Below are 25,867 nucleotides of genomic sequence, written 5' to 3' on the forward strand. Positions count from 1 at the left end.
AGTCAGGCTTCTTATACAATCCACAGGACATCAATATTGCATGTGCTGGGGGACCAGAAGCACGGGTACTAAATGCTGTGTTTCAAACAGCAAATGTTTTGTTAACAACAAATAAATGAGCGAGGGAACACCCAGATTCAGAACAAGAGAAAAGCATGTGGAGGTTAATTGGCAAAGAGCCACAGCAGCCATTCTGTGGGGGGAATTTATGGTTTATAAGCAACCCAGTAAAAGGCTGCATTAATCACCAGATTACACTAAGCGCTTGCAAATTTTAATAGTGTAAACCAGTATTTTTTCTACGTGCACATAAAAAAGCCTCTCATTTTAAATATAGAAACATGTAATCAGATTCCTAGAAGGGCTGGTTGTTTTGTTATTGGGTTGTTGTTTTTTTTTTTTCACTGAGAAAAGTATTAATATTACAAATAATACCACAAACATCTCAGAGAAATTGATGGAGAGAAGGATAGGGGGAGAAATTCCTGGTGCTGCTGCGGACCCTGGAGCTTCCACAGAAACCCCCCAGCACCCCAAGCACCTCCCTTCTCCCTGGGGGGTGGCCCTCACGTGGAGGGCACAGCACCCAGAACTCCCCAGAGACCCGGGGAAGTTGCTGCACACGCCAGGCAGAGAGCCTAGCTGGAAGCCTGTTGGAAACAGTATGCTAAATATCTTATTGTGTGCTTACACAGTATTTATAGACACCATTCGTCACATGGGCACTACATGCGTTAAATCCAGATGTATTAAAAGATTGGTGTTGTTATAGACCTCAAAAAAGGGCTCAGAAAAATAAAATGGCTGCAGCCCTCACCTTACTCCTGTGGATTCCAGCAGGTCTCCAGCACTCAGCAAGGTTTGGTTTGCACCCAGACTCAGCCCTGACCAGTGGTACCTGTCAGAGAAGCAATGGGAAGCAACGTCAGGTTGACCTCCTGGGCTAGGTCACAGGCCTCACAGAAACTGCATCTAATGGGAGTCAAAACCTGGTGGAATACAATCAGAGCAAACACAGAGTAACACTGAAACAGACTAAAAATCTTCCGAACTGGCAAAAGCCACAGCTGAGCATAAAAACACAGTCTCTGCAAGGCAGCATGAGCAAATGACCTCCTGCACCGCCGCTCAGCCCTAACCCCAGGCAGCCCTGACCATAATTGGTCACAGCTGGGCTCCTCCAGTCTCCTTCAGCTGCAGGGAAGTCTGCAGCACCAAATAGAAAACACATGTGAACTGCAGACCTTCTTCAAGGAGCTGCCAGCAGCATTGTGGATGCAATGGCACGAAGAGAAGTGTCTGAGTGCTTGCAGGAATGCCATTCCTAGAGTGAAGACCAGCTTTTTGGTCATCTGGACATAAGTGGTGTGGCCATAGCAGATGTGCTATAGCCTAGAAAACAGGGCAGCAGCAGGCAGCATAAGCATAATAGCTTTTTTGTGCAGGAAGAGATAGGTATAATGCCTTGGCAGATGCATGTATTGTCTACTTGGTTTTGGTCCCAGACCTAAAGTGAATTATTTAACTTCTCAGGTTGACTTTCCCTGGCTTTTGATGTTATTAATTGCATTTGTCAATTCATCGGCAATGTCAAAAAGCACAGCATCACTTGGGAGGCATTCTTGAAAGAAAAAGCACTTCACGTTCTGTGTGGCACCGGTAACAGAAGTAGGAATGAGGTGGCATGTCCAATTGCAGGAATGCTGCTGCTTATTCTCTCCATAAGTGACCTGCAAGGGCAGAGCACTATTAAGCACCACGCAGCCTGCAGATTTGCTTATGTGTGCAAAACCTCCTCTGCACATTTCAGCACTGTCTGCACCTCTTGTGCAACAGGGCAAGCTGTGATGCAGTTTACTTTTTTTTCGTAACAGCCATTAGATTCTATCTTTTTGCTTTTTTTTTTAATTTTTTTTTTGTTAGGTGTTCTGCAGAAAGTCAAAGCACAGACAGCTTTCTTCCACAAAGCAATCCAATTAGTTAAGATTGTGAACGGATTAAGATTTAAGACTCCACAGAGATGCCTGGATGAAAATCCTTTAGGTTATTTAGTTCTTAGTCAGAGACAAACAGACAGGAATGGAAGAGAGCAGCACACGTAACCTAGGACTGCTGGGTGGAGGCTGCCAGATAATGAAAGGTCTCTTCTGTATTATCACCCTTAGCAAAGGGAGGGCCAGATAAGCCGGGACAACACAACTTAAAGAGAAGGGCAGGTATGTAGGTCACCGTGCCATACAGAAGAGCACAGAGCAGAGCTGGGCAGCCTTGTAGAGTCATAGAATCACAGAATATCCTGAGTAGGAAAGGATCCATAGGGATCATGGAATCCAACGCCTGGCTCCACACAGCACTACCCAACATCCAAACCCCGTGTCTGAGAGTAGTGTCCAAACTATCCTTGAAGTCTGTCAGCTCAGGGCTGTGCCCTGGGCAGCCCGTCCCATGCCCACTGCCCTCTGGTGCAGCCCTGCCCCTAACCCCCAGCTGCCCTCCCCTGACGCAGCTCCATGCCGTTCCCTCAGGCCCTGTTGTCACACAGAGCAGAGCTCAGCGCTGCCCACCGCTCTCTGTGAAGAGCTGTAGGTCACCATGAGCCTCTCCTCAGCTCCTTGGTTCTGGGCTGAGCATCACCCTTCATCTGGGTGACAGGCGGCTGTCCTGGCCACACGTTGAGAAAGAAAAAGCTTTGAGGAAGAATTTCCGGGATTTTGTAAGACCCAAAATAGGGAGGACAAACAGGTGCAGGGAGTTTGCAGACAGCTGCAGGAAAGGCGTGAGCAATTTCTTCTCCTTGGTTCCACTCATTCCTGTGATCAATGTTCTAACCAGAAAACGTCAAGGAAGGAATAAAGGAAGAAAGATTTCTGTCCTAAGGCACGAAACACAAATAGGCAGACAGCAGGGTGGATGCAAGGCTTCAGACATCCATTTCTGGGAACGGGTTAGGAGAGCTCAGGATCCAGCTCCAGCAGGGTGAGTCACCAGGCAGCCCGCAGCTCCAGCCTGAGAGCTTCCACCTCTCTGCAGATAAAAGTTGTCAGCATGTAAATGCCAATCAAGTGGGCACAGCAGACTTAGCTATGATCACATGAGATCATCCCAGAGGATCACCTGGCTGGTAGGAGTCAGCAAGGGTCAGAAACGCTGACAGCCATTTCTCCATTGCTTTCTAGTGAGCTCCATGAGCCACAGGAGCCTGGGGCACCGCAGCTGGCACCTGCCAGGCAGCTCCCTTGCTGGGACAGAGCAGTGACACATGGCCGCTTCCTGGTCCATGAGGCGGGCATTTCAGGACACAGCATTTTAAATAACTGTTTGTATAGGAACAGCTCACTGCCATGCACTCATCAAATGCTTCTGAGGTTACTCAGTGCAACAGGAACACAGACTAAGTTCCCACCCATCTCCATACTCTGGGTACCACATACCGCCTGCACACTGCCCAAGTGCCAGGGCTCAGTGAGCAGCAGGAGCTGCTTTGGCTGCTGGAAACATTTTAGCAGCATTTAGTCCAAACTGCTTGAGCATCCCAACTGAATCTGGTCTTCTGTTCCTACCCATTGTTTATAGTGACAAGGTGTGCAGTCTCTAAGTCCCAGGAACTAATAGCGGCTGAAGGCTGGTGCGCTGCATCTGGGCCTAGAAGAACTGTGGGAAGAGCCAGATCAGAATGCCACAGCTCTTCTGGCAAACACAGACTGTGCCAAATATATGAGATGAGGAGCAGACAGATCATTCTGACCAACTTAGTACTTAAGCAAGTTTGGCAATTGGCAGGTTTAGAGAGACCAGGCAAACAAAATTGGGTTCCATTATCAGTAAGTCCAATTGGAATATCAGGAACACTGTGAAGATTGTATCGTGGATTTCACAACATTTGGTGCTGGTTTACACAGCTCTGTAATTACGTGAAAATTGCTACTTTCATTTAAAAGCAAAAAAAAAGTCTCCACCCTGGAAAGTTTAAAAAACATTAACCAAGCCCTCCAAATCCAAAAAGCAAATAGAAAAAAAGCACATCAAAGTAGTTATTAAAAAGCCCGAATCACTCAGACTACCCATGATGTGCAGTGGTCTGATTTTAGCTGATAGCTGCTGGCTGCTCAACTGGAGAAAATGTGGTTTTCTGGAAGGAGAGGCGATTGAGGGGGAATATCTGGTTTTAAAAGATAAGTGTCAAGTCTAGTGGCTGTGTGACTGGGAGGAAGGTGTATTTCCAGTTCTTGCACGTGTTTGGTGTTAGAGATGGAGCCAGGGAAGATGCCGAGAGCAGAACCTCGCTAAATCTTTAATAGCTATCTCTGCTCTTGTTCCCTATCGCCATCTGTGTCCCTTATGCACCACCACACAAGTTTTCAAATACCTGTGAAGTGCATCACTAACTGGGATGGATGGATGTCTAGATATCTGTGTGCATGTGTTTTAGATGCCCTCAAGCTCGCTGCCACCCGAGGCCTGGTATGAACCAGGACCCACCATGCACAGGAGTGACATAAATTCCCCCCAGTCCCACTTTAATTACCCAGCAAGCAGGGCCCAGCACTGAGGCAGGCCTTGCTGCCTTGTGCTGCAACAGCGCGAGGAAGCAGCAGTGCCTGATGATGCAGAGCTGTGCAGTAGCAGGGCAAAGCAAAGGCTGTAATTAGGAAACCACTTCATTGTGCAGCAGGCGCTCTAATGAAAGCAGCCAATGGGACCAGCTGACTGCATTTGCATCGACAGCAGCCTGCCTGCAACATCAATCTCTGTCATCTTTCCCCTCTCCAGCACATTTCTGAATGCTTGGAATGAAGCAATCTCTCTGCACCACATAGACTGAAACCTATCCTTTGATTGCTCCCTGAAATCTGTTCTAACTCACACAGTGCAATGGCCACCACGTCAGGATGGCCTTTTTTTTTTTTACCCCCGGAGCATTTTGCACAGTTTGGCTTAGAGAAGCCAATAATTTTGCTGTGAATGGTGACCGGATAAGCCTCTTGCTTTCAGCTTAGCTTTCAGCATATAGGAAGTACATACAGGAGGGGGCTTGTCTGTTCAGAGAAGCTGTGGGTGCCCCATCCCTGAGGTGTTAAGGCCAGGTTGGATGGGGCCCTGGGCAGCCTGAGCTGGTGGGGGACAGCCCTGCCCACGGCACGGGGTTGGAGCTGGGTGATCTTCAAGGTTCCTTCCAGCCTAAGGCATTCTGCGATTCTGCTGCCCTTGCTGTGCCAAGCCTGAGCCTGCAGCATTTTGGCTCTCCAGGGCTCCCCATCTAGCAGCTCGTACAGCATTACAGATGTACTGCTCTTTTAACCAGCAAAGAAAATAAATCTTCCTTGCCATAAATGCTAATGTTCGTGCACAGAGAAACTCAAAGTGAGGCTACAGGGAGAGAGAAACATTCCCCATGCGATGATTAAAGTGCCAGTCCACGAGCGCTGACGTCAGCGCATGCTTTCAGGGCGGCAGAGCACTTTGCATTTATCCTCTCCTTGTTTGTGCTCCATCTGGACAGGTTCCAATGGAAAAAAAAAAAAAAAAAGGAGAGAGAGAGAGAGAGAAACAAAGAAGCCTTTCTGATACATTCCTGGATTCCCTCAGTTTCATGCAGGGAGCAGCTCAGAAGCACCTCATGCCTGCTTGCCCGGTTCAGTGAGATGGAAGAGCCCCAAGGCAGTTGATGCTGAGGGCAGACTGACTTATAACCAGGCTGTCATAGTGAGCAGTCAGCTGGCACAGCTCCAAGGATGACCAAATGAGAGCACGCTACTAAATAACGTAATTAAATAACATTATCTCAGGATTCAACAGTTTGCAGAGGCCACCCTGTTTCCAATCAAGCAGATTCATTCCAGCTCCCAACTGCTTTTGTATAAAGTCACGGTGGTTCAAAGAACAAAATATTTGAGTGAGCTACAGGTTTCTGCTAAGAACGGCCTGGTGGGAGGAAGCACAGGGCAGCTCTTGACTGTAGGCTGCTGTCTGCAGGCTGAAGGATGAGCAGATGGCCCTTCTCATGGATGGAGCAAGCAGTTTGTTGGAGGCTATGAGCTGAGGGCAGGCTGGTGAAGATGCTGAGAGGCAGCTTTACTTGTGGAAGGACACTTCTTTTCCCTTTTCTGTTGGTGTCAGGGAGGAGCGCTTTACCGTGTCGATCTTGGTTGCACAAGGGCTGCAGCCCTTGCTGCACAGCTTCATGCTGCAGCTGGCTGAGGATGCAGTGGTGCCAGAGCCATGTGCTGGCACTGCCGAGCAGTGTGGGTGACACCACATGAGGGTGGTTTCAGTCTGTAGTCACTCTCAGAGCTGGCAGGGCTGTGTGGCACCAGCAGCTCAGGTGGATCACTGCAGGAGGTGGCTGTGCAGGAGGCTGCCTTGCAGGCACTCGTAGAAAGTCTGGATTTACTGCAACCTTCAGAAGAAAAAACTCTTCTTCCTCTCTGAACATTCCGATGCCTTGAAGTTAGTTCCTGCTTCAAAAATCAGAATGGCAATATTAAAAAAATATCAAAAGGTTCCAAATCAGTGTTATTTTTTACAGTATGGTTGTAGCTGGAAAATAAATCAAAAGGCAGACATCCTATGCTTCTGAATGTTCTGAAACTAAACAGTCTTTTAAGGAGCTAAATAGCCTTGCAATAACATTCTAAAAGGGAAAATTTCACTTTGGGTCAATTTTTTCCCACCATTTCTCTTCCAGCAAGGAAAAAACTTGAAGTCAAACCAACGAAGACCAACAATGCAAGAAAAAAAAACAGTTCATTTCAGCAACATCATTTCTTCCCAGTAGGACTTCTCTTTTTCATAAAAATTCTGTCCCAAAGGATATACCTCCACCATGCAAACAGATCTGAGATGAGATGCCCAAAAGCCCCAGCCCTTCCTGCTCCAAGCAACACGTCAGGATCACTCCAGAACAAGGTGATGCAGAGCCCATAGCATTGCACCCCCTAATAAGCGCAGCCTGGGCCCCTCTGAGTGTTTGCTGTCCCCACGTGGCTCTGGAGCACCAGGGCAGGCCCTGTTCCCGGTGTCCTGCACAGTGCAGAGCTTGCTGCACCCACTGCTCCTCCCCACTTGTACAGGCTGCTGCTGTTTTGCTGAGTTTGCATTCAAGAGGGAAAAACCAGGCATAAAACTGGCACAGCGACCAGTCTGCTGTGTTGGTGATTGAGTGATAAGTCGTGCAGTGGTTACACAACCGGGCCGTTTCTGTGGAGCCAGGGCTTCTGAGTTTAATTTCCTGCTCAGCCACTGACTCATCACCTCGCCTGGGGTAACATCGCTTCACCTCTCTGCACACACATTTCGTCGTCCTTAGGGAAGGTGTGGGGGGTAATAAGGCTGCCTCACAGGAATGTTGGGACACTCAAATTACCCTAATAAATATTTGTAAGACACTTTAGACGATGTTTCAATAAAGGCATCAAGTATTTCACTGTAGAATAAGTAACAGCCAGGAGAATGTCCTAATTGCCAGGCTGGTTCATATGCCTACTGTACACCATAGGTTTCTGGCAGCAGTACTGAAGGATGCCTCAGGTAGGGGAGAGGTGAAGAGGTTGTTGGACTTGTGCAGCAGCAACAGCAGGAAAATGTCAGCTTGTGCCACAAAACAAGCGTGTGGTGGATGGACGTTATGCCGTGGGCTGAGAAGCGTTTGTGTCATTTTCAACCCAGACTCACAAAAAGGTAGCACAGATGACTTTGAAAGGGATGGCATACAGATGTTCAATCTTGTTAAGCACGGTCAATAAAAGCCATGTGATTTCTTCAGAATTCATTGGCAACTCTGGGGACTTAGAAAGCATTTAGACACAGGAAGTTCTGCTATTACATATCCCCAGAGGTGTTATCTTGCTGCTTACAGTGAGCACCTCACCATTGGGATTCACTGCCCAGATGTATCAGGGCCTGATTCCCAGAAGATCTGGAAGATGTATTCACGGTTATTATATTATTTGTGTAGTCACACAATTTTGCTTTGGGAAATCAAGGAGCTATTGTACTCCAGGCCCTAGAGGCTGTATTTACACACAGATGAACTTTGAATGAAGTTGGCCATTGCTGATGAAAGGAAAGAGCTGAGCAGAGCCAAGCCAGCTTGGGAATTTTCATCAGCACTGAAATTCCATTTTGAGTTTCCTTTAACATACCCAGTACTGATGAAAGGTTTCAAAGAGAATGGCATCTTTCTCTTCCGTATGAAGGCAGGGGCTGCATGATTTGTGGCTATACAGAATGGAAGAGGACTTATGAGAGTAACATATAGGAATGAGAAGAGATTGTCACCTTCATGACCCACTGGGATATTTGCTCAGATCCCTCACACCTTATAATACGTCTGAGGTAATGATGCTGTGGAACGTGCTGGAATACAGTAGATGTCTTGCATTATAAGGCTGCTTTTGCTTCCAGTAGTCAAACTAAATAAATATCAGCAATTCAGACATCAGGTAGATGGTTAAGATGCACACTGAAGACAGGGACAGGAAGAGCAGCAGAGATGAGCAGTTTGAGCTTATGCCTGAGCCGCACTGAAATAAGACACAGGTGCTTCTGTTTTGCATTTCAAATATATCTCTCTTTGGGGCTGCATATATAGCTGCTGTGCTCAGACACACCTGTGGATAGGATTTATGCAAACAATAGTCCTACCACTAACAGTCCAACCTTTGAGAGCAGATCAAAGGAGGGATGAGTGGAGCTGCAGCTCCTGACTGCACACGCCGTATTTTACTCATCTCTTTTTATCTTGGCCAGAAGAATGAGCGAAACGAAGTCTGAATACCTTCTATGTGTGTGTAATGACTAGATTTAAGAAACCCAAAAAAAGAAACTTTTTTTCTCTGAAACAGTTTTAATTTTCAGCTTGTTTGCATTTCTGGAATGGAAATGTAGAAATCTAAAAAAAAAAAAAAAAAAAAAAAAAAAAGACACACCATTACAAACTACACTTCAGTTTCAATAAAATCAAAAATAAAAGTATTTGGCATGTGAAGTAAAGGTACTGACAAACAAGACTACTGTGAATATATGTAATATGCAAGTATCATACAAGGGATGTCTAACTACTGGAAAAGATCAACTCTGAACTCCTGAGAAGTTTGAAAAAGCTTTGCAAATTCTTACTGAGAGAACAACCACAGTGATTCCAATCTGAGAGAACTGAACATGCCACAGGTGCCACAAGAGCCAGACCCTTCTGTTACACGGCTGATCAGAAGATGCTAGAGGATGTTTCCTTGGCATTGCACTTTCCTGTGTACTTTCCTGAAAGTTCCAGTATGACCACAGCACCATCAGCTCAGCTCAGTGGTCTTATTGGAATCTAACATGTGAAATTGCTACTTTTCTTCTTTATCACACCTTACCACTGGGGAGCACCAGGTCACAATCATGAACATCTTACATTTTATACACAGAGTTTTACAGGAAAAAGGGACAAATAAGGTGCAAAGGTGCATGAATAAATCCTGTGTGATATTCAAGAAACTGAGAAGCACATCCCAGCATGGAAAAGCTTTAACTTTTTGAACTCCATTGTCCACCTCACTGATCTGCAAAAGCTAGCCTTTCTACAATGCCTTTCTGATCAATACCAGTGGGCCCAAAAATTCCTGGCTAAAAACAAAGTTTGATGAATGTCCAACTGTTTTCTAATTCTGCAGAGACAGATGTTTGCTCCATTGGTTTTAAAGAGATGTTGTTTTCATGTTCTTTTCTGCATCGATGTCACGCTGGTGTCTCCTGGCTCTTCTTCTTGACACAGCCCAGAGGAGCAAAGAGCCCACCAGGACTCCAGCTACTGCAGCCACAATGACAGCCCAGTAGGGGACTGAAGGTTCCGTCTTCTCCAAGTTGAGAGCTGAATTCCTGAATCCACTGTTTCTCAGTGTGGAAAGAAAGGGTTTCTCCTACAAAGAGAGACGAAAGGTTTTACTGACCAGAGACACCTTGCAGCAGTGTTCAGACAGCATAGCACCCCCTCTCCCAGAGAGGGGAGTCAATTTGTAGACAGGCAATCAACTGTTCTGCCTTCTGCCTTAGCCCAAACTGTTTCCTGCCCCATTGCCTGAAGTTCCTAGAATTAAAAAGAGAAGTCACCTTAGAAACATAAGTGATGGCATCAATTCCAAATCTGTTTGCTGCAAACAACCAAATGGAAATGTCTGCATTCATTAAAACCAGCTCAAAGTAGAGACTTTCCATTGCAGTAAGGATAGATCTATGGCATTAAACCTTCTGTAGAATTTCCAGAGTGTAATAAACAGCAGCATATTTTTGCTATTTAAAACCTTTACAAAGATATTCTTGAGAAAACAAACAAACAAACAAACAAAAACAAGGAACAATAAGAACAGAGGAAAAAAAATGTGGTTAAAGAAGAGTATGGCCTTTACTTACAAGGTCTGGACACTTGAGTTTTGATCTGTCATAGGTAAAGTTGTTGTAAGTCTGCTTTTCACCAACTGGTTCCATCTGAGGAAGAGAAAAGCAATAGTAAACAGTGAGGATCTTTTTTCTCCTCAGGTTCCTGTGTGCCTACAAGTTTTTACCCAGCCTTTTGATGCCTGCAGCAATGAAGAAACGTGGGAGAAGGTGCATCATAGGAAAGTTTCCAAACATTTTAACACTTGTGAACTGAAGACATTGAGAATCTGACACAGCGTCTGCAGAAACTCAAAAAGCAAACAACAGGAGAAGCCTTTCCTCCTTTTGCACGGAGTACAGGAGAAAATAGCTCTGACTACCACATACTTCAAATATTCTGCTACAACAAAGTAGTGCACCATACACCCAGTTCTCCCACATGGACATCTCAAAAGACAGTATAAGCCACAAAGAAAAAAAATCACGAGAGATGTTAGTCACATTGCTAAGCACAGTACTAAAAGAAAGAAGCTTAGGTGTCATGGTGACAGAAATGTGTTCAGAAATTATGTGGAGTTGCATAGGCAGGAGGGGACAATACTAACCTTTGCAGTCTACACTCAGACAAGAAATGCCCGGGGAGTTTTAGCTAAGGCTAAGTTCACAAGACTGCAAGAAGTGAATTAAATAAAGCCTTTTAGATTATCAGTTGTCAGCTGAGCTGACCATAGGCTCTCTCTGAGTCCATTTCAGATGCAAAATAAAATATGTCCAGGCTAACGGCACAGCATCCGTGGTTGGCAAGGAGTGCACATGCCATCCGTTACCATAGTTAAGCTAACAAGTAGAAGCTTGATCAGTCATGTTGACTGAAGCGTTTACAGCTGTGTATCGACATGCCAGAAGTAATGACCTAAGGACTGGCCCACAGAAAACTGCAGAACTGTCACCCAGCACTTCTGGGCATACAGCACAGAGGACTGCTGTTGCTGCTGCTGCCATCTATACATACATCTACTGTCCCACGTGACTAAAGTGTCACGGGCATGGTGGAGAGAAACAGTATCTTGACAAAACCAACACAAGATGGAGAAAAAATCTTGATAACAAAATTCCAGTATGGGAATACTTTCTCTGGTTTCTTATACAAAACAAAAATAGACACAGAAAAAAATCAAAGGGGAGAGATGAACCAACACAAGATAAAGAAGCTGATGCTTCATGTGTTAAAGATATGAGGAGGAAATAAATGTAAGAAGTGCAGAGAAGATGAGAAGTAAATCAGAGGGTAATGTTTTACTGGTTGTCAAACAAGGTCCTGTTGGACACCTATGAGTCCTAATCGTTTGGCCTGCCTTCTTGCTAATGTTGTGGAGATGGAATTTGCTTCTTTTATTGCATTTGAAGGGAAAAGTTCAAGTTCTGATGTAATTATTTGAAAGTTATGTGGCTCATTTCTTGTAGCATTCTGTCTGCAGCCTGACTGGTTAGTTGTAGGAAACCATAACACTTTCTGTGCCAGAACACTTGGCAAGGGGTCTGGCATAATGCTCAGGCAAAGGACAGTAAGATGCAGAATTCTATAGCCTGTCCTTTTCACTTTGACTCTATGCGATGCGTACCTCAGGAGCATTCTCTTCTGAGCTCCAAAGATGACAGCATCTCCAAGTCCATAAGTGTACAGGACAATTTCTGGAACACACATGCAGATCCTCTGGTAGCATGTAGCAAACACACAGGCATAATGCAAGCTAAACACACTGTCTGTGGGCCAGAAGGCTGATAGGGTGGATCTGGGACCGGTAGGAGACTGTTAAGATTGAAGAGTTTTCTGACTTCATAGGGTAGGAGTACACTTCGCTTTGCATGAGGCAGGAAGGGCAGAGAACATCAGGGTGAGGAAGAGGCTCCTTAAGCTGTCTCCATCCTTGCATAGCCACACAGTGGCCAGGCACAGTCTAGCCCTTTGTGTGGACTGATGAGAATACATGCCATTTGGCAATAAGCCTACTTCTTGCTGAGCTCTTCAGGGAACAGCAAAACAATACGGCCTTACAGTAAGCTTGCACAACCTCTCCATACATGGACAGCGAGTGGAAAGAAGGGATGTATTACAAGAAATAGATTTAACTAGGAACTAGTCTGATCAACATGAACCGACAGAGTTCTATGGAAGTGAAGAGTTTGCATTATTAAGAATCTGATTCCCAGTACGCAGTAGAAAGATGTGTCAATATTCTTATATGTGGGAAATGAGTGACAGCCTGGACAGAATAAACTCCAGTGGCAAAGAAAAAGGACTGATCATGATTCAGGAATGAGTAATGGCTAATAAGAATATCGCATGTCAACAAACCCAATTTAAGGCTACCATATGCCCAGATATTTTCTCTTTTTCTTCTTGGGATCTGCAGCCATGCACTGTTTGAATGTTATTTACATTTGTCAGGGGGTCCTGAACCACTGCGAGCCTTGTTAGAGCCACTACACAAAGAAGCCTGCTAGGCTGCCACCATCTGGAGACCCACATAGTGAAGCTGAAAAATAGGCAGATTTGTTGGGTGCACAAATAAATAACACAAGCACACGCACTGTTTTCCATAGCCCTGGACTTACAGCTCATGTGTTACAGAGAGCAACTGTATAGCTTTCTGTCTGGGATGTCCTAGTCCTTGTGCTGAAGTTCCTTATGGAGTATGTTGTAAATTTCTTATCTTGCTCAAAGTTTAAGTAAAACTGAAAATAGTTTCTCCTCTATTTATGTCCGTTTCTTGCACAAACCAGGATACAGCATTTCTGCTGGCATGTATTTGCGAACTGGTGTTAATGAGACAAGAAGAGGAAATGTTGCTGTGGCATGAAAGCACCATAGTCTTTTTTCGACTATGGGAAATAACATCATTCCAAAAGTGACTGCTACCTTGGAGTTATCAAGTCTAGCATATGCTTCTTATACACTGTGCCAGCACTATTCAAAATTGTTTCCTTCAAAATGACAGAAGGAACATGACTGCAAGCAGAGGAATCATAGGTGTGACTTCAGACCTCCATTAGCTTCAGTGGCTCTGACAGAATTGACTCAGATATTTGAGTGGATGATACAACACTTTTAATGGTAGTAAAAAAAAAAAAAAAAGAAGAAGAAATTGATCACATGTCTTTTCATAATGAGTCTAGGAGATGTCAATGAGGAAAGGTAGGCTCATTCAACAGGCTTTTTCAGGAAACATATGGGACTGTATATTTAACTGGGTTGATTTTTGCCTTAGTGCATATTAATTACCAAAGCAGAAAGGAATTTTTCTTCAGAGTATGTTGAAACACTCAGACTTTCTCATAAGCAAAGATGATAAGCAAAGGGTTATACTGTTTAAGGCAACAAAACTGCTGTACAGTTGTGTTCCCAAGCAATGCAGACAAAGAAGGATCTCAGAGTTCAGTAGTCCTCCTCCTGTTAGCATAACAGGTTCATTTCTTGTTTACTGTTTTTGTTTCACACAAACATCCTTTCTCATGATCTTTTGTTGGGACTCCTACAACAAGCACATTGGGATCTACTCTGTAGTCTCTTACCATATTATTCCAGAGAGCCATAGCCATCTCAGCATGGCCTTTTTCACTGAAATGAAAGCAGTCTGCAGCAAAGAAGCTCAGATCTGGCTTGCCATTCTGCAATAAAAAGCAAAATAAATTTCTAAATACATTTCACATTTTAAGAATTGACATATTGCATCTAAAAGTGCACTGTATTTGTCATACCCACTTCACACTTTTTGGTATCTGCAGAGTAGGAACTGGGTGTCCTGGAGGACATCAGGTTGTCCATAAGCCAGCAGTGTGTCCTTGTGGCCAAGAAGGCCAATTGTATCCTGGGGTGCGTTCCAAACAGTGTGGCCAGTAGGCTGAGCGAGGTGATCCTTCCCCTCTATTCTACCCTGGTGAGGCCACATCTGGAGTTCTGTATTCAGCTCTGCGTCCCCAGTTCAAGAAAGATGGGGAACTTCTAGAGAGTCCAGTGGAGGACCACGAAGCTGATGAGAGACCTGGAGCATCTCCCATGAGAGGAAAGGCTGAGAGCCCTGGGGCTACTCAGCCTGGACAAGAGAAGGTCAAGAGATCTTACAAACGCTTATAAATATCCAAAAGGTGGAAGTCATGTGGATGGAGTCAGGCTCTTTTCAGCAGTGCCCAGTGACAGAATAAGGATCAGTGGGCACAAATTGAAACATAGGAAGTTCCATACGAACATGGGGAAAAACTTATTTACTTTGACTGACAGAGCTCAGGAACAGGAAACATGAAATGTACTGTAGGGAACCTACTTTAGCAAGGAGTTGGACTAGATGATCTCAGAGGCCCCTTGCAACCCTTATGATTCTGTGATTTTCCTTAAATGCAATCTGTTCACATTTTGACACTGCAGACAAAGTTAGGCGCTCGTAACTATTGACAGATTATTGCACCTTGAGATCTCCTGTTCAACTTCATAAAGCAATTTCCATAACAAATCTAGACTTATCATTGTACCAATAGTCACAGCTCTTATACGGACCCAGCCATCGATCTGTACTTTACCTTGAACAGAACAGATTAAAAAAAAAACAACAAACATTTACTTTAATCTTTGCTGACCAAACTTTCACAACTCAGATTCTTTCAGATATTCAAATTTGTACTGGATTTCAGAAAATATCAAAAACCGTGGGTTTATCCATGAGAGGCAAATATCAGCACTAAGGAAAATACACCTTATCACTACTAGAACTGTAACCATTATTTGGAGTGGCAAAACAAAATAAGGTTGCTATAACAAAAAGATGAGTATTATGCAAAACTGAGTGCTTCTGACCAGGATCCATACCAAGAATTTGTATCCTTAACTACAGAACATATATAATGTTAAAGCCATATAGAAGAAGGGAGAATCAGCCTTTGGCTTCAAAATCTGCTTCCTGTTTCCACTCTTAGGCGAGTCAGGCATGCTGGTCTCCCTGTGAAGAAAGCCTGAACCCATTCAACAACCTAAAGCGGAGAAGAACATCATGGTGAAGGCCAAGCAAGCCCTCCAACAGCAGAAGGAAAAGGGGACAACATGTAGTTCAGATGAAGCTTTTTTCAGGAAACATATGGAAACTGTATGTGTGAAGCCTGAACCCATTCAACAACCTAAAGCGGAGAAGAACATCATGGTGAAGGCCAAGCAAGCCCTCCAACAGCAGAAGGAAAAGGGGACAACATGTAGTTCAGATGAAGCACAAGGGTGCCCAGGTGCAGCATGCCCACTGTGAATGTTTCCCAAAGCTGTTTTGATCCACAGGCAGCACAGCTTTTCCTGTCTTCTCCTCTGTCACATTCATTGCAGGCTCTACTCTGTGACCTCTAAACCATGCAAACAACAAAAAAAAAAACAACAACACAGTCCTTGCCTCACGGATTCTGCCAACTTAGAGAAATCAAGATAGTGGTCTATGCAAGATGCAAAAGAAAAAGGAAACTCACGCTGTCCGTAGGCAAGATGGTGTTTCGGAAAAACGGCTGCACAACAACTGCAAAGTCCTCACGCTGTTCGTACTGACCACTGCTGACCAGCTGTAAGGCTTCAGCCTGTGGGGAGTTGCATGGGTGGAAACAGGAAAAGAACTTGCAAGGATCATCTACCACGTAACGGCTATTGTAAAAACATGCATATTACATTTTTTCAATGTAGGTTGGCATAACAGCACAAATCCAGCTGAATAGTATTGAACGGTCAAGAGAATGGCAAAGTAGATAATTTGGAAGAGATTTTCGTGAGAAAAATGTGAAGAAGCAAAGACATTTGGAAAAGTGAAGTTGCTTAACTTTGACCAAAAAAATGTGGTTTGTATCTTACAGAAATCTGTGCTTCATAAGAAGAAAAAAAATACAGAGAATTAGAAAAAGGAACAAGGCCAAATTTTTTAGAAGAGACAGATGATTGGGAAGACGAACATGTGGAACATGTTCGATTTTTCAGAAAGGTGTGCTGGAAGTAAAATAAAATATAAGCATTGAAAAACATCTGCTACTTTTGAAAACTATGCCTACAGACATACATATTATCATACAGATAATAAAGCTATCTTCTTAATACCTTCCAGCTTATGGGTATAAACTCTGAAGCTCCTGGTTGTATCTCAGAACAGCTCTAGTCCCACTTCCCTAATAAAAATTGTCCACATGGGTAAGTCAACGTGTTTTCCAAGATGGATTTTTTGAGCTCTGTCAGATCCATCAGACAACACCTACTGCCATAGAAAGAACAAGAGGACTGGAGAACATACTGTGATCCCATAGCGATCCCTGCATTCACAGAACTAACGGCAGAAAAATCTTCTGCTCCAATGGCTATTTATAACCTTTGTTAAACTTGAGTGAATCTTAAGCTAGAGGCTATGAAAAGTTACTCTCAGATAATTAGCTGACCCATAGTAAGCTGTGTACTAACTCTCAGTCCATGATTAAAAAATAAAAATAAAAAAATATCAGGTTAGTTTAATTCATTTCCTTTGCTAAGAGTAATGACAAAACTGCTGATGCAAGTTAATTTGTTATCCTTGCAGTAGCTTATCAACTCCTGCGAGCTACCCATTGCATTTATAATGAATGTACACCAACAAAACAGCCATCACCAGCAACTTCTTTCCAAATGCCCAAACAATTAAACTCAAAACATTAAGGCAGAAAGACTGCATTGCTGATAATCAGCTAGGAGGCCAGGATTTTAATTAAACTGTAGCCAAGCTGTTTCCCCAGTCTCTCCTCTCAGTTCTGAGCTTTTGTGTGAGAGAAAGGGGATTGAAGGAAGAGATGAAGAAGAAACACAAATGAAGAAGACTAGTTACAGAATCAAATTGTTACCTGAAAATCTCTGTTGACTCTCTTAATTTCTTGTAGATCAGAAGAATTTTCTTCGGGGTTTAGGAAACATGGGCAAGGATTCCTTCAATGAAAGAAATACTAAAATTAAAAGCCAACCTAGAGTAGCATTTAAGTAATGTGTCTGGTACAAGAAGCTCAGAATAGCTGCTCAAAGCTTACAGGCAGGAGAGCTTCCTTGCTTAGTTAGACATGGATACAACAGAAAAAAAAGTCCTCATTGACTTCATTTTCACTAAATGCCTGCCACAGCCAGTAAGAGCTGCAGGATTCACAAGTCAGACACAAACGTGCTTGTGTCACACGTTAGCAGCATATCATGTTTTTGAATAAAAACACCCTATATAAAAACAACCCTATATACTGACATACAGGAGAGTTTCAGAAATCCAGAAGTTTAGAAAATAAATTGTTCATGTGATCTGACTCCTCAAACTACTGCATTTCCTTCTCTTACTCTCATATCAAGAGGTAACTTGTGCTTCACTGAAACGCATTCTCTAAGAAGGAATTAGTATGAAAACATCAAGCAAGACAGTTGACTCACTAATATCTCTTCTAGTGTGTTCCAGTAACTCACCACTTCTATTATTAAAAATCCATGCCCTATTTCTTTTTAATTCATTAGGCATCATCTTCCAACCAATGGTCTTTCTTATAACTTTCTCTGCCAGAGTAGAGCGCCTTACGCCCACTTTACATGGGTATGAAATACATCCATACTAACTCCCCTGAAGGCCCATGCCTTTTTGTGTTTTATGTACTTCATAAAACACTTCCTACAGTCTTGTTGGAGTTACGCTTTTGACCTCATCCATTTGGTGGGAAATGCAGTTCCTGGTCTTGCTTTCTGAAGCCCCACCCATGCAATAGGTAATGCAGCACTGAATGCATGGAGAGGCATCAGGGATATCAGCCTGAGCTGCTGAGCAGCAAATGGCTACGCATAACAGGCACTAAGGTCGGTAGTAAGGCAACTGCATGGTGATTTATGCCGTGATATGCTGCCTTAGAGCTAAGGAAGGCAGTGACTGACCACAGACTACAGGTGCATGCCTTTTAGCTGAAGTATTGGAAGAAGCAATAGAAAGTCAATGTGAACTAGTGTATTCATGTAAAGGCAGCAATAAAAGGACCTCAGAATGGTCAGTGTGGCTATCCCTACTGTAGCAACAGTTTAGATTGATTAGAACAAACAAACAAACAGTAACAAAAAAGAAAGGCTTTTAAAGGTGAAGATCTGCAGTGTTCACTTACTCTGTCAGAAAGCATTCTGAAGAGCTCGCTGCCACCTGACGCAGTCCAGAAATCTCGAGTATCTCCACCATGTTGATAAAGACTCTTGGGAGCTGCAGGGGTTATAATAAGCAGACATACCGAGTCAGAGAACATGATACCACTACAAAGAGAGAAAAGTGCCATCCGTAGGTCAGTGAGTCAGTGCAGAACCGCACTGACTGCAACCAATAGCAAGGGTAATGTATAAAGAGAGGGAGACATATAGTGGATGTCAGCCAAAAAATTCCTGGCAGCTAGTACAAACTAGCAGAAATGCTGCTTCACTCCCTGGGGCATTTCCATTTTCTCTAGGGTAAATGAAACTTGGTTCAGCCATCAGTACTGGCAGTAATGCTGTGATATATTTGATCCACAGCAAAAACACCACTCAACTCGGTTGTCCTGAAACTACAGTACATTTTCTCAGGGCATTATCTAACACAGTTGTTCGACTGCTCCTCAGTGCTGCATTATGATCTCAGCTCTTTGGAAGATAATCTTGCATGAAATATAATCACTGAAAGTCTATCAGAGGTGAGAAAAACACAAGTGTACTTGCCAGGAACATAGTTTGCTAGGGTATCTTTAAAGCTTACCTCTGTGTAGAAAATATCCAGAGTGTCCTGGAGGTGCTTCACGTAGTTTTGCACTGAATATGTTTCCTATGTAATTAAAATAAAGTAAGATTGGTCTTCTTTTAAAAACCCGGAAGTTTTGGCTGTTTCATTTGCACAGTGGAGTCCCTATTCTCCTTTCTGCTTCTGATGGCAGGTATATATTTGGAACAAGAGGTTTACTGCCACACGCGCACAGGTTGTAGAGTGCCACAGGAACATGAGCACTGACACATTCACTTAATCTCCACAGAAAATCTAGAGGTATTCAAGAGGTCTCGGCTGAATCTTTCCTTGATGAATAAACAAAACCCACAGGCAAAACAACTCTGAGTGTGGTTATAGAGGTTTAGCCACTGGGGCGAAGACTCTACTTAGCAGTCTTTAAAGGAAATAGACCAAAACTGGGAGAACAATCCTCAGTTATTTCAATGAGCCAGACCTCAAGACTTCAGTGTGTGCCTTTCAGAGAGGATAAACACTGACAGTTAGATATGACACCTTTTTTCACCATGAACTCACGTTACTTCATTTGGTGTCATTCTGAAGCAAGAAAGAGACATATTCAGTAATTATTGCATGGAGACACTTTCCAGAATAAATGTTCATTTGTGTCCCTGTAACAACAAACATAAGACACCACACTTCTTAAGTGTGCTTTGTTCAGTCAAGCTGGAAGAGCTCTTTGGTTTATACTTTTGTTCAGTGTGGGGCAGATTGTCGCTGCTTAAATTGTGCTCCAGACCTGCAGTGCCTCAAAATTAAAAGCTGTGTACTTCTTTCTTATACAACACAGATGAAAGGAATTGTAGTCCTAAGTGCTTTTTAAACAAAGAGGAGCTTTGGCACATGGAGCGAGAGAAAGGTTAAATTTCCAGAGCTGGGCTGCTGCCAAGTGCCCAAACAAGCATGCCTGCTTCAGAGATACAAACCTTATCCAAGCAGTACTGACACAGGTCATTGCTTCCAATGAAGATAGTGATCAGCTTCCAGTCCTCCTTGAAGTTAATATTCTGGTGGCACATAAAATAAACAGATTTCTGTGTTTGCTGCTTACACTTGCAGGGGTAACATTTAATGGGGCGGGGGGGGCGGGGGGGGGGGGGGGGGGGGGTGGTACAAGGCTGCACAGCAGAGCAGCCCAAAAGAGGCGCAGTGAGTTAAGTCAGCAAAATCATAGAATGCCAGCTCAGGCTGCCCAGGGCCCCATCCAACCTGGCCTTGACATCTCCAAGGATGGGGCACCATAGCTTCTCTGGGCAGCTGTGCCACTGCCTCACCACCCTCTGAGTAAAGAATTTCTTCCTAGCATCTAATCTAAATCTCCCCTCTTTTAGTTTAAAGCAATTCCCCCCTTGTCCTATCAAAGGAAAGCATCCGTCTGAAGGAACATGAGAACTGTTTGCTAGTCTAGCTGCAGCTCACCTTGGCTTTTGTAAGGAAATCCCCTTCAGTAAACAAGAACTATCAAGGCAGCTGAGCACGGAGACGCGCCAGCAGGTGTGCTGAATCAAATAGTGGGTTTGGGGCACTGCAGGGACAGAGCTGGGGTTGCTGGAGTGGCTGGTGAGAGCCGGGGAAGTGTGCTGCTAGGGATCCTGCCAGCTGGGCAGGCATCGCCCCACGGGCAGGCATGGAGAGCGGCACCCCAGGGACCAGAGAACGGATTAAAATAGCAGAGTCCGGGAGGCCGGTGACTTCACCGAGCTCATATAAGGGCAGCTGCAGCAACAACGTCACCGAGCTGACAATAGGCGCTGCTGAGAGCTGAAGCTCAGCAAAACATTTCGTAGCGTTCCTAACAAAGAAAGGAATCAAAGGCAGCTATTTTTAGAGCGGTGCATTTACATAACAAACAGCTGCGAAAGGATCCCGCAAATAGAGGAAGGGCCTGGGAATCACCCACGGGTCTGAATGCTCCTCAAGCAACGCCTTGCTCCCAAAGCTTTGCCCAAAGTATGGCTGGGATTTTCCCCCTCTTTTTAAAGATGCATAAATAGCAACGAATAAAACATATCTAGAGCCGTGTAGTACTTCACTGAAGAGCCACGGCAGCTTCCTTCACTGCCAAACATTTGGTAGCACAGAGTAACTGACAGAGCGGTGAGTATGCAGCATCCATCAGGAGTGCTGGCACACAGGGATGCGTGCTTAGACAAATCCTGCTTATTCAGTACCTTTCTTTCCCATTCAGTCTGAGCCAAGGAGCACCAGGCTCTCTTATTCCCTTACTGGACACTCTACGAAGCAACAAATCACACTGACAGTCACCACCACAACAAATTCAGACCACGCCTGGGGCAAGACAGCCTCAGCTTTCTCCCACGTTTCCCCCCACACCCCAAACTTCAGCACTAGCCACTGTGTTAAGAGCTCTCTGCAGCCCTCAGTGGAGCAGGAACAGCAGGTTGGTCCACAATATTAGATCCCTGACCAGTTCCCTAAAAGCTTGAGATGTGGCAGGGATTCACTCTACCTTGAGGACTTTGGCCTCAAGGCCAAATGATTCATTCCTGTTTCAGGGAGCCTAATCTCCCGGGAGGATTTCATGCTCCCTTTCCCAGTATTGCCATTCCCCAGTCCATACTCAGATCAAAGAATGTGGCTGATGTTTGTCACTAGGTCCCTGTTCCAGCAACTTTGTTCTTGGCCTTTCCACTTTGAATACTGCTGCTCACTCACAGCCCTATGATTTGCTTGGAGCCTCCAGATCTCCTCCTCCTTCCCATTACTATTCTCACGACTCCCAGATGCATCAGCTTCTGCCCTTCGTGTTTGCACACTACCTGGGTGAATTTGCATGGGTAACTTTTAATCTCTTGATGACAGTGACTGTTCCTTAGTTGCTTATCTCAGAAAACATACCAGAGATGAGGACACTGACTTTTCTCCTATCAGTAAAGAACTGTATTCCGTTGCCCCATGAACTGGCACCATGGGAGCACTGAGGCGCAATCTGAAGTCCCTGCTTTGTTTTTTAGGAACAATCCACTTACTGAGCTGCTCCTCATTAGCTCCACCAGTTCACTTGCTTGGGCTGGCATATTGCTGTAGAAAGAGGACAGAAGGATGTTAGATGCATGCTCTGAAAGCTCATCATCATCATTTTCTCTCATACTCCTCATTTCAGGGAACGCTAGGAGTGGCAGAAATCCACACAGAGAAAGTGATGCCTCAGAAGGAAGAGCAGCAGCAGTTGCACAAACAAGCTGATCTAAAAGGGTTTCAGCTAGGACAGCTGCCAAGTGGCAGTCAACTGGGATGGATCCTTCCCATCTCAGAGTAGGCTTAAGTGCACTTTATTTGGAGAAAAAACACTAATGCCCAGATATACAGAGAAATTTAGCTGCATAATTCCTTTTGAAATCTAGTAATGTTTATACAGAAGCTGGGCACCTAACCAGCTTTCCTGATCTGGCCTTCAACTCCTACAGCTTGTCTGGAGGATATTGCTTATACAGTGGAACCACTGGGTTAGAGCTCAGGTCTGTGCAGGACGCAACATCCATAGAGCAAAGCACAAACCGTGCTGAGACTCCAGCTGGAAACTTGAGCTCCTGATATGCTGAGATGAGACTGCGCTTGAGCAGCTTGAGTCCTGCATTTTGCCAGCAGCTACACAAACACGGCCACGTTTATTTGCACTTCCAGAATCACACTGAGTTCAAGTCACTCACAGAACAGTAGCTACACAGGCTTTGCTAGCTACCCTGAAACACTTTTGCAGAAAATTTGATGACTGTTAAAGGGGTCACAAAGTCCTGGAAACAAATTCCATGGATATCCATAGAGAAAGCACAGCTTGTGCAATACAAACTCATACGTTTTTGTTCTTAACAGACTGTGGTGTTTTCCTTCAAGAGGAAAATGGACTTTATTTCCTACATGCTCACTCGCTTTGTTTTCTTTGCGCTGCAAATGAGGAAAGCTTTTAGTGCAATTAGGTGACAGTGAGTTTCTATTTGCTAGTTGGAGGCACATTTCCCAGAAATCAGGGAATAACTGAGAGGGCCATCAGCTTTCTCTCATTACAAACAGACTGAAAGTGAATGAAGAAGCTGAAAACTGAAGGCTGAGCAAAAAAAGGTATTTATAGAAACCTCCTTCCTCCATTTCTTCTGCACAGAATATTTGAGCTAATGCCTTATTTATGCTTCTATTTCTGTCTCTAATTTAGAAAAAGAATGAAATTAAATCACAAAATACCGTCTTTAAAAAAAATATAATCAGAAATCAGACCACAGAAACATGCGCATTACATATAGATCATCATGATTAACTCAGCCTTAACATGCAGCTCAAATCTGTCAGTGCATCAGTTCTTTCCTACCCCTTTGCCCGTTCTTGGCTTCAGTCACACTTACTGTGAAGTTGCACCTCTCTCTGCAGCATTGAATCCAGCTGCTTCCTTACTGTTGCCAGTGGAGAAGCCAAAGAGGTTTGGGTTGAATTTTTTCAAGATATCTTAAAAAGAGAAGACAACGTATAACCATCCATGGTACAACTGGCAGTAGACACACCTGCCTTGGAGACTTCAGTACTACGAGTATTTCTCCCTGTGGAGACGGACAGGGACAAGGGCTTAGTGGCCCTGATGACAGCCAGGTCCTAGGAAATTGCTATTACTGACAGCGAGTGCCGGAGTAATTGTGGTTTCTTCCCCTCATGTACCAGGAGCAGATGCTCCAAAGAGGACTCTCTATCTCGCAGTCCCATAACCATTTACCCATAGGAAAGGAAAGTGAATTCTATTCATGTTTATAAGCTTCAGTGAAACCCTCAGCAGCAAAGCATGATGCTTGAAAACTGTTACTATTACCGTGCCTGTAGTGCTGTCTGAAACCTCTTTATAAAGTCTCACTTACAATGCTGCATGCATAATGAAATGTATTTTCTATTTTTCCTTAAGCACATTGTTCATGCTACAAGACAAAGCATGTCAGTTTTTGTTACCAGCAGTGTCAGGTATTGCCAGACTGTTCCACAGCGTGGATCACATACAAATAGATGAACCACTGCAAACCAATTCTCCTCTAATTTATGGTCAGACTGACCACTCAGTGGTTTCTATGGCAACTACAAGGACTGGTTACACAGAATGCTAAGACAGGAGATGCATGGTATTTTTAGATTTTTTGAGTGCAATGTGGCAGCTTGAAAGCATTGAGAGAAACCAACAGATCTTTGCCAATGATGCCAATGATCTTTTCTAAATAGACTGTTAATTGTTTCATAATCCTTCATTTGCCCACAGTCATTGAGCACTACAGTTGGTGATTGGAAAGCACAATGAAATGAAGAAAGAACAGATCTGCCATGGAGTCCTGCCACCTACAGCACATTTACTCTTCATAATTTCTGTCAAAAGGATGCACTGGCTGCATGCAGATCCTGTAATGTGGAGGGGCTGAATTAGCTTTGCAGCTAGGAAGGTCAGTCTGGGTTTCAGCTGTGAGCCAAGTGAGCTACTCCCATTCACAACAGATGTGGATGCCCACTGTTTGCAAGAGAAATGTGATCATTTCCAGATGTTTTCGGATATCCACTTGGATGCTTTCTGTCTAATATCGTGCTTTTCCCATTACTCACACTGGTTTTTCAGGACACTCACTGGGTAAAGTGGTTTGGTTCTCCAGGGTGCCATCACCTCCAATGCTACAAAGGGAAAGCACAGAATTACTGAGTAGCAATAGTTCTGCAACCCTCTTGTTGTCAACATACATTGCTGCTGCAGCCCAGGAAGGTATACACACCTCAGGCTGAAGTAGGAATATCAAGCCACAAGACAAGAAAGAATTCAGGAGAGGTACTGAAAGGAGATTTCAGATTAAATCAAGCAGGATTTCAGCTACGATATATGCCTATAAACTAGGAATGGAGCATACAGGAAGAATTAGTTTTTTTTTATATGAACGTGCTGGGATGCCCATTGTTAGAAGGCATGTGACCCAGCTGAAAATATATTTGTGTGCATTTTTGCATAGAAGAGAGACTACATTAAATGTTCATTATCCACCTGTCTGGGGATTTGCAATGTTAATAATGAAAAAAGCCTCTGCCTCTACTGTTATCATAAATCAGTTGATCATGGAACTCTCTAAGACTCAAGCTGGGATGTTAGAAAGCAGGCATTCTTTATTCTCATTGCTGGATGCACAAATGGATCCTTCCACCTAATTGTGCTTACCTGGTACAAAATATCTTCAGTTTGTTTGCATTACTTGAGTTACATGTGCAGAGGCTTTCCCAAGCAGCACATATACATTCAGTACTTCCCCCAAAATCATTAACACAGGGTTACATAAGCTCTTTTTGTGGTGGTGGTTCTGAGACCCTCTAGGATGAACTCACTCCTCCCTACTGTGTTTACTGGCTGAAATCTATCTTCACACATGCTCATTTAGCTCCTTGCCTTGATCCTACAATGCTTGCTTTCACAAAATTAGCTGATTCTAGCAGAACTTCCTTATCTGCTTGGTAAAAGCAGTTCAGTTTATCATCGTTATCTATTTGGCATAAGGGCACAGATTCTTCCTGTTTTCTAAACAAACTACAGAGCTATCCATCAATGAGCATTAGCAAGCTTAACAGTACCGTTGCAACTTGTATCACTAGCATTCAAATAATGCCTGTGTGTATAGAGAGTGTTCCCTTACACTACCTCTGTCAGGCCCTGACATGGGGGAAGCACAGAGTAGAGAAAAGACAGATGAAGAAAG

At 44.0% G+C, this 25,867-nt stretch overlaps 1 protein-coding gene across 1 annotated transcript in view; it reads right to left on the reverse strand.

The window, feature by feature from the left end:
* Positions 1-9,680: 9,680 nt before the first annotated feature.
* PLB1 (phospholipase B1) overlaps positions 9,681-25,867 on the reverse strand; it is a gene marked incomplete at both ends in the record, with an annotated part of 80,588 nt that continues 64,401 nt past the window's right edge. Inside the window, 11 exons of the mRNA XM_079532825.1 lie at positions 9,681-9,902; positions 10,393-10,467; positions 13,933-14,028; positions 15,859-15,963; positions 17,239-17,320; positions 18,514-18,605; positions 19,131-19,196; positions 20,081-20,161; positions 22,145-22,196; positions 23,513-23,612; positions 24,760-24,803. Of these exons, the coding sequence (XP_079388951.1) occupies positions 9,681-9,902; positions 10,393-10,467; positions 13,933-14,028; positions 15,859-15,963; positions 17,239-17,320; positions 18,514-18,605; positions 19,131-19,196; positions 20,081-20,161; positions 22,145-22,196; positions 23,513-23,612; positions 24,760-24,803 (1,015 nt within the window). The remainder of the gene's footprint in view (positions 9,903-10,392; positions 10,468-13,932; positions 14,029-15,858; positions 15,964-17,238; positions 17,321-18,513; positions 18,606-19,130; positions 19,197-20,080; positions 20,162-22,144; positions 22,197-23,512; positions 23,613-24,759; positions 24,804-25,867) is intronic.

Source organism: Tetrao urogallus, assembly GCF_951394365.1.
Source record: "Tetrao urogallus genome assembly, chromosome: 2".
NCBI lineage: Eukaryota > Metazoa > Chordata > Aves > Galliformes > Phasianidae > Tetrao > Tetrao urogallus.